This window comes from Zymoseptoria tritici, chromosome 3 (genome assembly GCF_000219625.1).
Source record: "Zymoseptoria tritici IPO323 chromosome 3, whole genome shotgun sequence".
NCBI lineage: Eukaryota > Fungi > Ascomycota > Dothideomycetes > Mycosphaerellales > Mycosphaerellaceae > Zymoseptoria > Zymoseptoria tritici.
Window position 1 is genome coordinate 1340865 of NC_018216.1, and position 12094 is coordinate 1352958.

The 12094-nt window shown below is 54.8% G+C and overlaps 4 protein-coding genes across 4 annotated transcripts; 2 read left to right on the top strand and 2 right to left on the bottom strand.

The window, feature by feature from the left end:
- Positions 1-123: 123 nt before the first annotated feature.
- Positions 124-3876, bottom strand: MYCGRDRAFT_99503 (uncharacterized protein; the record flags this gene model as incomplete). Its single annotated transcript, XM_003854432.1, has 4 exons — positions 124-1119; positions 1176-1607; positions 2660-2664; positions 3479-3876. 4 exons carry the CDS (start codon positions 3582-3584, stop codon positions 124-126), a joined length of 1539 nt encoding a protein of 512 aa, XP_003854480.1.
- Positions 3877-5234: 1358 nt separating this feature from the next.
- On the top strand, positions 5235-6770 carry MYCGRDRAFT_85139 (uncharacterized protein; the record flags this gene model as incomplete). The annotated part of the gene is made up of 4 exons (XM_003853724.1): positions 5235-5553; positions 5610-5793; positions 5862-5892; positions 5943-6770. 4 exons carry the CDS (start codon positions 5235-5237, stop codon positions 6768-6770), a joined length of 1362 nt encoding a protein of 453 aa, XP_003853772.1.
- A 386-nt stretch (positions 6771-7156) lies between these two features.
- MYCGRDRAFT_69686 (uncharacterized protein) lies at positions 7157-7859 on the top strand (the record flags this gene model as incomplete). The annotated part of the gene is made up of 1 exon (XM_003853725.1): positions 7157-7859. One exon carries the CDS (start codon positions 7245-7247, stop codon positions 7857-7859), a length of 615 nt encoding a protein of 204 aa, XP_003853773.1.
- A 695-nt stretch (positions 7860-8554) lies between these two features.
- MYCGRDRAFT_85141 (uncharacterized protein) lies at positions 8555-11777 on the bottom strand (the record flags this gene model as incomplete). Its single annotated transcript, XM_003854431.1, has 3 exons — positions 8555-8692; positions 8751-10958; positions 11112-11777. 3 exons carry the CDS (start codon positions 11775-11777, stop codon positions 8555-8557), a joined length of 3012 nt encoding a protein of 1003 aa, XP_003854479.1.
- Positions 11778-12094: the final 317 nt, after the last annotated feature.

Sequence of the window (12094 nt, forward strand, 5' to 3'; positions counted from 1 at the left end):
AACGCTGACAACAAAACAGAGCGAATATGTACAGTACATCACGTTGCGACGCAGACCATATAGACTGGCAATAAGCAGAAACCACGTAGTCTGTAACCACATCCCAATCCATTCCTCTCACCTCTACTGTCCAGGCGAGATCAACATGCCCTTCTTGACAGCATCGTGCTGCCATCCACCAGCCAACGCCTCACCACCCGCAGCCTTTGTGTTGCCCTGTATCCTCGCCTCCAACTCAGGGCGGAAGTGACGGATTAGACCTTGGATGGGCCATGCGAAAGCCTCACCCAAAGCGCAGATGGTGTGGCCCTCAACCTGCTTCGTGAGCTCTTGCATCATGTCAATCTCGCGAGCACGGGCAGTACCCTTCTCGAAGCGGTGCATTATCTGCTCGGTCCACTTCGACCCCTCTCGGCAGGGTGTGCATTGGCCGCAAGATTCGTGGTGGTAGAACTTTGACAGGCGGGAAATGGCGCGGACGACATCAGTGGACTGGTCCATGACGATAACGGCTGCGGTCCCGAGACCGGACTGGTTGTCCTTGAGGCCGTCAAAGTCCATGATTTGGTCGTCGCAGATGTGCTTGGGAAGGATGGGCGTTGATGAGCCGCCGGGAATGACAGCCTTGAGGTTGTCCCATCCTCCACGGACACCACCGCAGTGCTTGTCAATCAGCTCGCGGAGAGGAATGGACATCTCCTCCTCGACCGTGCAGGGGTTGTTGACATGGCCGGAAATACAGAAGAGCTTTGTGCCAGAGTTTCGCTCGCGACCGAAAGAGTTAAACCACTCTCCTCCTCGTCGGATGATGGTAGGCGCAACAGCAATGGTCTCGACGTTGGCGACTGTGCTTGGGCATCCAAAGAGACCGACGGCAGCTGGGAACGGCGGCTTCAGACGAGGCTTACCAGCCTTGCCCTCGAGAGACTCAATCAATGATGTCTCCTCACCGCAAACGTAGGCACCCATTCCACGGTGAAGGAAAACATCGTAATCGTATCCAGATCCGCATGCGTTCTTGCCGAGGAAGCCGGCTTGGTAGGCCTCCTGGATGGCACGCTGCAGGACTGCAGCCTCGTGGTAGAACTCTCCGCGAATGTAAATATATGCCGCTGTGCACTGTTTCATTATCAGCAAAATGTCGTCACTCCGCCGCTTCCAAATGTCCAACTCACGTTCATCGCTCGGCCTGCAACGAGACATCCCTCAATAAGCTTGTGAGGGTCCTTTCGCATAATCTCTCGGTCCTTGCATGTTCCTGGCTCGCCTTCATCGGCGTTGACCACCAGATATCTCGGCTTGGTGTCCTCATCCCAACCCTTGAAGTTCATGAAACTCCACTTCATGCCGGATGGGAAACCAGCGCCACCACGTCCTCGCAGACCCGAAGCCTTGATCTCTGAGATAATCCAGTCATGTCCCTTGTCAAGAATCTCCTTGGTCTTGTACCAGTCACCATATTTCATCGCGCTCTTGAGATCAGCCCCGTGGTGGCCGTAGAGGTTGGTGAAGATGCGGTCCTGGTCCTTGAGGCCTCCGTGATGTGCGACTGGAGGTGCGTCTTGCACTGTGGCCATACCACGCTTTTGGCCATCCTGGGGTCCGGCCTGGGCGGATGTGGTAGATGAAAGGGCGCGAATGGTGGTTTTCGGTAGGGAGGCAACATTGGCGGAGGAGACGCGCAGCGCGGACTTTGCGGCGGGAGTAGAAAGCATCGTGGCTGTAGTTTGTCGTTGTCAATGCTCGAGGGTGTATGCGGCTTCGTCGCCTTTTGCTTCGTGCCGTCGAGGTTGATGTTGTGGTGGCAAGGTGCTTTATTGAACGGAGAGGGTCAATCGAGGACGTCAGGCCGGACGGGAAGTTGTTCTTCGATTCGTCCAATCAGCACCATCTCATTGGGTCGGGCATTCCCGAAACAAGATGTCTTGGCGATGGGCCTTTCCTTCTTTCCGACAACGCCATCTCTGCCTCCTCCTCTTCTTCCATAACGGAACGACTTCCCTGTCTTCTTGGACTACAGATCGTGAACATGATCGCGATGAATGTCTGGCGCTGGCCGCCTCGCAGCGTGCTCAATCAGGATTCTGTGGGCTCGCTGCATCGATCAATAACACGGGACTTCTTCTGCTTACTTCTTTCGACCTGGTCCTTCGCCAAACTTTGATGTGTGGTTCTTCGTGAGAGACGATCGTGAGACCGTTGTGGTACGATAGGAGACCTCGCGGATGATGCGAGTCATACCTAGGTTGGTTCTTCCTCCGTTCGCAGCACCTTGAGCCACCTGTTCTATCAACCGCATTGTTTCATTGCACAAATCTTCCAATATTATTCAAGCTGAACGCTTTAAGAAAAAGAAATTGCTGGTCGCAGGACCATGATCTAGAATGAATTCTTCATGCAGCACTTGTCAGGTCTCGTGGACTCGGGTCTCGTTTGCTCCATCAATGATTCCATCCAAGGAGCAGCTCGGTGGGCGACCGTACGTTGAAACCTCTCGACAGATCATGAGTGCCCGTTCCCCTCAGGAAATTTCCATTTTATTCACCTCGCAGAAACCTCTGCAGCCGCACGTGTCCCCGCCGCCCGCGCTTCCGCCCTTGTGAGCAGCTTATGCTTTTCAACCACCACCATCTTCACGACCGAACAAAAAACATTGTACACTACCTGATCTATCTCCATAAACTGCTCTTTACTGGTGCGCAAAGCACTCTCGATACCGCGACCATGAATCTCGACAATGCGTCCGACGCGAACGTCAATCCGACCATGCTTGATCCTGTCACCTCCGAGCGCCGCTACTACCTCGACCCGTTTACGAAAATCTCGCGCGAGATTTGGCGCCCAGGTATATTGAAGTTCTGCGCAGACTTAGTATAGACACAATACTAACTCGCGCAGGTGATGGAGATGGTTCACAGGGCACCGACTACTACGACCGACAGGATGACAAATTGACAAGCGACCAGCGCTGGCGTCTCTTCCAGGTAAGCAGTGAACAGACTCTCCACTTGAATGGAAGAGCCATGCGGCGGTCTTATACTGTCGCGGTTTGAACGCAAGCTGTCCAAAGCGAGGTCCTTATCAGAAGTCACCATCGACTCCATGGTGTAGGACGCTGTCTCCTGAATTTCCATGCTAACTTGCCCTTTTCACAGAGCGACATCGGACCCATCGGACAGTCCAAGGCCCGGCCTCCCAAGCATGTGATTCTCGATGATCGCGCCGTTTGGGACATCCTCAAGTCCGACATCCCTCGCTCCCAGCTCACTAGAAATTGGGAACACGACTTCGCGGGCCAGGGAAAAATTCGTGCGCGCCGTCCTCATCGTGGTCGTCCTGCGATCAAGGACGACAGTGCCGATGGAGACGTCAAATACCATTCCGTGCCTTTCGGCGCGAAGAATACGCTCTACGTTTTCACTGGCGAGAAAGATTATGTGCCGGTGGTTTACGGCGCATTGCCACCGCCGCAGCCTACCGAGGAGGAGTTGCAGCGCAAGCGTCGGGCCGAGTCGCCGCCAGAGTACAACCCGCGCGCCCATGGTCACAACCAGCATACGCCAAAGGACATGCTGGTCAAGCATGGAGCTCCTACGTTCAGCAAGAAGCAGAAGCCCGAGACCTACAACCTTCCACGATACACCCCGCAGATTCCGCGCGGCTTTGGCCACGGTTTGGGAGGTCAAACAACCAAGCCCAAAGCAAACAACAGTATCGCAACTCCGATGGGGCACCAGGACCAACAGCTTGGGAGCGCGCAGCCAGGTATTGCTCGGCCACTGCAGAACCACCTCTCGCCTGCTCAGTCCGTCGGTCCTTCCCCTCTTTCAAATCAAGCTCCAGAATCAGAGTCGGATGAAGAGCTTCCTCTTGGCCGACCCAAGGCGCCGCACGACGGCATGTCTGCTCGTTCGGCAACAGTCAACCGCTTGACGCACGATGTCCCTCGTCGAATGCCATACATTCAGCGCCGAGCTGAGGAGCAGAAACTGGCCGAGCAGATGATGAACCGTGTCGAGAACAAGCAAGACGTCGAGAGGATTGCCAATGAGCTTGCTGAAGCAAACGTGCGCCTCATGGATCAGGATCAGGAGATTGGCCGACTCAATACTGCCCTCGCTCTGGCCCAGAACGACGTGGCGGCGGCGGACGGCAAGGTTGTCGGTCTCGAAGCGGAAGTCTTAAGACTGCGGCAAGTGAACGAGGCTCACGATGATGGCGACTTGTGAACCATTCCTCGGCGCGGAGCCAGGTCTGTTTCTCGTGTGAAGGTGCAGTATCCTCGCTCAACGGAGCACCCGAGTATGCTCTACGCATACAACAGAAAACGAAGCTTGCGAACTTCCAAGTGTGCTCCTTTCACTCCGGGGTAGTAAAGGTCACACGTCGGAGGCCATTTGGAGTGTGCTTCGGTCTTTTCTTGCACAATCTTGCCTACCTCGGCACTCAGTAGCGGTTTCTTTGTTCATCATAGCTGCCAGCCCGCGAGCGAGCATTTCTGAATCTGACGCCTTCGGCGTGGCTTATCGCGTGTTCGATAACTTCACGCGAAGGACGGTTCACTATCGTTCTAGACCAGCAAAACAATCCGCTAATCACCCTTCTATTCCCAACCATGCCGCGGCCATGTGGCCATCGACCACCACCATGTTACGCGTATCTCCGTCTACCACTCAGCTGCCAAATACCGCAATCAACTCCGTCTTCTCATTGACCCAGAAACAAGGTTCGTCGCAGCGGATCGTCCCGCCGACAGGAACCCATGGCGTAGATCTCTCAATCACGACATCCACGCCTCGCCTGGCGTGTGGTTCGCATGTGGTGCCCTTGCACACAGTAACGTGCCCATGATGCAAGATACGTGGGATTCGAGTGATTGCAGCCTCGCGGGAGAGCCGTTGGCTTACAATCGGCGTTGGCCATTCGGTAAGAGTTGTGCCCCGGGCTGGAGTTGATATGCTTGCGATGCCCTGGTTGATCCGGGTTGTTGATTTTGTCTTTCTGTCACTTCCGTTGATCTTGTTTACACCTCTCCTCTTCCGGTGTCTTCCAGTATGTCGGCTCTCTTCAATGGACTTCGGTCCAGCCATCGGGCTGAGCAACGCGCTCCACAAGATGCATATACCGACGAGAAGCAAATCGCGGATACTCAGGCTTCGTCCGAGACTGGAAGCGAGAGCGAAGTCGCCGCGGCACTGGGGATCAACGAGAAGAAGCTACTTAGAAAGCTGGACATGCACCTCCTGCCTGGAGTCTGTGCTCTATACTTGCTCTCGTTCCTGGACCGCAGCAACGTCGCCAATGCAAGGCTTGAAGGGCTCACGACCGACTTGGGTATGACTGGTAACCAATATCTGACTGGTTTGACTATCTTCTTCATCGGCTACATTCTGCTCGAGGTGTTGTGGAATGTTATCCTCAAGCGCGTGGGGCCGAAGATCTGGCTGCCTTTGATCACCTTCGTTTGGGGCATCGTCGCCACGGCACAAGGTGCTGTCGTGAACAATGGAGGAGCGAGCGGGATTGCCGGATTCTTCGTGGTCCGGTTTATGCGTGAGTGTTCGGCCGTGGGCAAAGTCAGAGAAGCTATGATACTGACGAATGTACAGTCGGTGTTACTGAGGGTGGGCTCTTCCCGGGTGTGGTATTCTACCTTTCGATGTGGTATAAACGCTCAGAACGTCAATTCCGCATCGCGCTGTTCTTCGCTATGGCTTCACTGGCTGGTGCGTTTGGGGGTATTATGGCGTACGGCATCGGATTCATGCGAGGCGTTGGAGGTCTGTCTGGGTGGTAAGCAACAAGCAACCCTTATTGTTCACTCTCTATACTAGGAGTGCTTCGCTGACTCTGGCATATAGGCGATGGATCTTCATCCTCGAAGGACTTTTGGTAGGTATAGTCCTCACCATCGATTGCAGAGCATCACTAATTCCTTTCAGACCATCGTCTTCGCCGTGGCGGCTTACTGGTTCATTGCCGACTGGCCCTCCAAGGCCACCTTCATCAGCGAGGACGAGCGATCATACATCAACGCCCGTCTCAAGAATGACAGCGATGCGACTCAGAACGAAGGCTTCACTTGGGACAACGTCTGGCTGGCCTTCAAGGATCCCAAGGTGTGGCTCTACAACGCTGTCTTCCACACCCTGAGTCTGCCCCTGTACACCTTGTCGCTCTTCCTTCCGTCGATCATCAAGGCTCTTGGATACAAAGCTTGGGAAGCTCAGCTGCTCACTGTACCACCTTACGCTCTGGCTACCATCCTCACTGTCGTCTACGCCGTGGTTTCGGAGAAATACCACATTCGCGCACCCTTCATCATCTTCTCTTCAACCATTGCAATCATCGGCTACGCTATCCTCCTCGGCAACACCGACCCTCTCGCGAGCCCAGGTGTGAGCTACGTCGGTGTCTTCTTCGCCGCAGCGGGAATCTACCCATCCGTGGCCCTCGGACTGAGCTGGCCAGCGATGAACGTCAGTGGTCAGACAAAGCGTGCTACCGCCAATGGTCTGCAGATCACAATCGGTAATTTGGGAGCCGTCATTGGTACGCAGCTGTACCGATCTACTGATGGACCGAGATATATTGTCGGCCACAGCGTGGCTATGGGCTATCTGGTAGGCAACATTGCGGTTGTTGCGACTTTGTGGTGGTATTTGACGAAGATCAACAACGAGAGGGATCGCAAGGCCGAGTTGGAGCCGGAGGTGCTTACCGGAGAGTTTAAGGGTGATGATGATCCTCGCTGGAGATTCAGAGTTTGAACAACGATTGAGGAGCGAAGTGGCAGGAATGAAAAACGTCGCAGATCAAATGACTGTAAGCTTGAACAACAGCACTAGGTTCTCCGGACGGCACAGGGATCAATGGATAGACAGCTGGGACAAGGAGACAACAACTTCATTTGACGCAACATTTGTACAAGCTGTGCAAGTAATCTGAGTGGTTGTGCTATCAAGAGTAAGGTGCCTTTTCGAGCCTCTTCAGCGGTAAGTTGCCCGAGTGCTTTGACGCTTCGACCTTCCGAATGCGGGTATTGCAAGCTTGACAATGACGTACCTGCTCTCGAATTTGTCGAAGTGAAGTGAATCCAAACATACACCACATGCCAAACATTCACACCTCTTCAATTATCAATCCTGGCGGACCCAACTTCCGCCGCGGCGCCGCCACGCAATATCACCTCTCGCGGTATCTTCCTCTTCGGCCTTCTCCTCACTCTCGCCGTCGCCATCACAATGGGCCGCAACCGCCCCTCCACCCTCGTCTCACCCAACACCTCTCCACCCTCAACTTTCACCGACGGTCTCCCGCTTCCAAAGTTCATGTGTTTCGACTTGGATTATACTCTTTGGCCCTTCTGGGTCGACACGCATGTCACAGGCCCTTTCAAACCCCACGCCTCCGGCCAACACGCCACAGACCGCTACGGCGAGACCTGCGCCTTCTACGCCGATGTGCCCTCGATACTGCAGCACATCAAGCACCACGATATCACCCTCGGAGCAGCATCGCGGACGTCAGCGCCAGAGTTGGCAAGGAGTCTGCTCTCTCTTCTACGGATACCCGATGGCGAAGACGGTGGGAAATCGAATCGCACAGCGAAGAGTGTTTTCGACTACATGGAGATATACCCCGGTTCGAAGATCACGCATTTCAAAGCTTTGCAGAGGAAAAGCGGGATCGCGTACGAGGAGATGTTGTTCTTTGACGACGAGTCGAGGAATAAGAATGTGGAGGAATTGGGGGTTGTGATGAAGTTGGTGAGGGATGGAGTGACGGTCAAGGAGATTGATGAGGGGGTGGAGTTGTGGAGGAAGAGAAATAATCGTTTGGCGAAAGACGGTGAATGAAGTCATCAAGAGACCGTGGAGCTTCAACAAGAATCACCGGAAAATATGTGAAATAACAGCTGTTGGAGCCCAAGAAACTGCCTTTCGATGATGCTCGCCTCCGTGGCTACGAGCGAATTTCGCGAGCAGTCGGGCAAAAGCTTCAGCAGAAAACGGCGACATCGCCAGCTCAGACCCGATAGCCGCCGCAGCGGGCGAGAGAGACGAACACACCGCGCACAGCCAGGCGGAATAGACGACTAGACGATGCAACAATGACAAGCACGAACGAGGGACACGACCGAGCATGAGTGAATTCATCATTAGCTCAATACAGCATGGGGTATAGACAGCATTGCACCTCGTGATTCCATCCCTTCGAGCAAAACCTCAATCATCGCTTGCCAGTAACGCCAAAGCCGCCATGGAAACGTAATCTAAACTCCCACTTGCTATTTCCTATAGCCATGCAATGTCGCTGGAATTGCCCCTTTGCGCCGGAGAACCGAATATGAAAAACCGCGATGAGAGTATGTGGGCCGTTAACGCTGCGCTCGAAGTAAACCCGCCAAAAATGCAAGATACGCCGTCAACCCTTCGTGATGGTGTGTTGATGTTCGTAAATTACTCGCTCAACTCGTCGTGAAGCGATCTGTCGTTGACTGTGATGTTTCTGGGATAGTGCGTCGATGTATCGTCTACTGGAAGGCAGCATTCTACGCTGCCGCTGCCGCCTCTTGGTCCACAGAGCCGGCGTCGACGTCCTCGATTTCGCGACCGCGACAGTCGACGACGACTCGACGGCCGCGCTGGCTCTCTGGTACACCATCGCGGGAAGCTCCAAAGTCGAGGACCTGCGTTAATGTTAGCAATCGTATCATGTGGTCATTGACAAGAGGACGTTCGACTCACCTCGATGTATGTGAGGGCGTTGCGCTGCACGGCAGCAACGCAACGACGCTCGTCAAAGCGAACCTGCCAGACTCCACTAAGGTCCGTCAGGAGATCGCGGACGCACTCGCCGTTCTTCACGTTCCACATCTTCAAAGTCCTATCAGAACCCGAGATGACCTTCTGACCATCGTGCTGGAAGCAGGTAATCGCGCCGGTGTGCGCCGAAAGGGTGAATTTGCATGAGCCAGACTCCGGATCCCAAATACGGAGTGTACTGTCCGCTGCAGCTGAGACGAGACGGTCGTGGCTAAGATCCAAGAGGCCGACAAGAGAGGTGTGGCCTTCCAAGTTATGCAAGCACGCACCGGAGGCGAGATCCCAGACCTTGACGAGGTTATCCATCGAGCCGGAGATGCAGCGACCGCGGTCGTGGTCGAGAACGACACTGTAAACCTTTTGAGTATGGCCTTGGAGGCGATGCAAGAGATCTCCGGTTGAGATCTTCCACACACGGACCGTGCAGTCGTACGAGCCAGAGATTAGAGTATCCCCGTGAGCCGCAATGGCGCGCACCGAATTATGGTGACCCGAGAGCGTACGAAGGAAGTACGGATTATCGCGGTCGTTAGCCGGAGGTCCAGCCTGGAAGATCTGGCGGTCGCCCGGCTGCGGAAGCTTCCAAACGCGAAGGGTGGAGTCTCGAGAGCCGGTGATGATGAGAGGCTCCTTCGGCATCATGATAGGAGTTCCATCTGCTTCGGTGTCAATCTGCACGGGCTTCAGGATGACCAAGCAGCGCACAGTTGACGTGTGACCTTGGAATGTCTGCAGACACTTTCCAGTCTTGATGTCCCAGACTCGAACACTTCGGTCGGTGGAGCCCGAAACAAGAGTGTCGCCTTCGTACTGCAGAGCCCAGACTCCACCCTCATGACCTTCGAGGCGATTGCGTAAGGCTCCTGTCTTGGTATCGTATACATTGATCTTTGTGTCGTCACTACCGGTAAGGATCTTGTCGCTGTCGAACAAAAGGCAGGTAACCACATGGCGATGGTGCGCTCTGAAGGCAAGGTGTTGTGGCTGAGTTTCTTCGTTCATCCAGGCTTTGCGAATCATGTGATGGCGTTGATAGAGAGATTTGAAGAGATGCATGTTGCGGAGGCTCTCGAGACCGTTGTCAGGATGCGGGACAGCCTGCATAGCTGCATGAGCGAATGCGTTGGCGCCCTTGGCGGTGCCGAGAAGCTTCAGCCACTTGCTGTTAGGCGTGGGTGTCGGCTTCGTGACAGCGGAAGACGCATGAGCGGGGCGACGCTTCGACTTCTTGGAGCTGGAGGCTTTGCCGACTGACTTCTTCTTCATCGTCCTTGTGGTGACAGTCGACGAAGCCGTCAATTCGTCGTCGCTAACGACGGTGGAGTCCATCATTGGCTCAGGCGTTTGACTTAAGAGAGGTCTGCTGAGGTCCTCTTCGTAGCCATCCTCGCCGGGATGCTGCCAGCCCCAGCCCTCGCGGACAGCTCTCGCAATTTCGCCATCAGGCAGAATGAATTCATCACGCTGGAGTAAATCCTTCCACGCCTTCTCATCTGAGTTGATGAGCTTCCTCCATTTTTTCGAAACCTGTGCAGCGCGGCACATGCTCTGGGCGTCGAGGAATCGGGTGATGTTGAGACCAAGCTCCGGAGGCAGGACGCTGAACGGATCACACTTCAAGGCAGGGTTGACCACATTAGCCACCATCTGCAAAGTAGGTTTGGCACAGCGTCGCAGAAACTGGTAGACCAAGTAAGTTTGCATTGCTTCGGGCATGCTGTCGAAAGCGTCGACCATGGTAGGGATGTCCATGATGGTGGGCGCGGCAGTGGTAGCTTGCTGACGCTGTGCTCCATGCGTAAACTTGTAGGGAGCCTTGCCTGACCTCTTGGACGACTGAGAATCAAACGATCTTGAGCTTTGAGTCTTGCTGCTGTCATCCTCCAAGTCCAATCCGGAGACGATGCTGGCATTTTCATCATTGTGCTCGGCGAAAGAAGTATCGAAAGCATTCTGGCGTGATGCCAGATTTGCAGCTGCCGTTATGGGTGACAAGCTTGGACTCGGGAGGCTGGCGTCTTGATGCGTGTTCGTCAGTAGATTTGGCAGAGCAAGGCGTCGTGGCTCCCCGACACGTGCAGGATCAAAGTCCGTCTCCGCGATGGGCGGCGTGGCAGTCGCGTCAGCTCGCTGGCTTGACGATGCAGAAAGCGAGAGATCTCCAAACTGTCTCTTCCTGCTCTTCTCGGCGCCGAAAAGTGGTGGGCCAAGCTGGCCATCGTTTTCCACGAGCTCGTTGTCTGCCATAGTCACATCGTCCTCATCGTTCTGTAGCTCACGCACTCTCGAGTGCGAGGGCCTGAGGACGCCCCTGTTCTTGCTGCGTCCATGAGCGTTGTGGATGTTCCTCGGAATAGCACCAGCTGAATCCGCATCTGGCGTCACAGGACCTGCATTGCTCCCTGAAGGAAGCGCCCTCGCCGCACTGGTTTCGTTGAGGGAAGGCTGTTCGTCCTGCTCCGAAGACGTCCTACGTAAGCTAGAGCGCTGCTTCTTTGCCCTCCTCTGCAAGCTCGCCAGCTCCGCAGCCTCTGCTATCGACGGCGGGGTGGCAGTCCGCTTTGGAGCACTCGAAGCCCTGACGTTGTGCATTTTCTTGATCAGCGCAGTCTCGGTGTCACGATCTGATATTTCATAGCCATGCTGCTTCTCCTCCTGCCGAATGGCGCCCTTGCTCTTGTGGATCTTCGCTTGTAATTCCTGGTATCTCCGCATCGTCTCGTCAGGGTCCTCAGACTCGTGAAACATCGTCGGGCGGCCGTTCACATCGAAGCAGAATCGCTTGATCGAATGAGGCGTGGGAGAAAAGGCGAGTGGGTATTGTTTCGGATCTCGGTCGTACAGGTCTTTGGGAGGTTTCATGACGAGCGGAGGAAGCGACACCGTTGTGGTGGTTGTGACCGTGGTGACAGTCTGCTGAGTAGCAGGTCCAAAGGAGAGCTGTGCCATGGTCGAATGTTGCGGAGGCATCATAGTCGTGGACGTGCTTGTCGACGCGGAAGGTGCGCTTTGATTGAGAGACACTTCTTCGGCTGGCGATGCTGGAGCAGTAGAAAGGATGGTCTCCGGAGCGAAGGCATGCGCAGGTTGCTGTAGACCTAAGCCTACGGATCGAGGAGGGTCCATATCGAATCGTCGTGATCGTGGTACGAGGTCAAAGGGTGTGGGCCGAGCGGGACTCTACGCGTGGAGGCGAGAGCTCGCGAAGAGTATCGTGACGACTGGAGGACGAGCTGTCATGAGTATGAAAGGTCTGAATTGTTTGT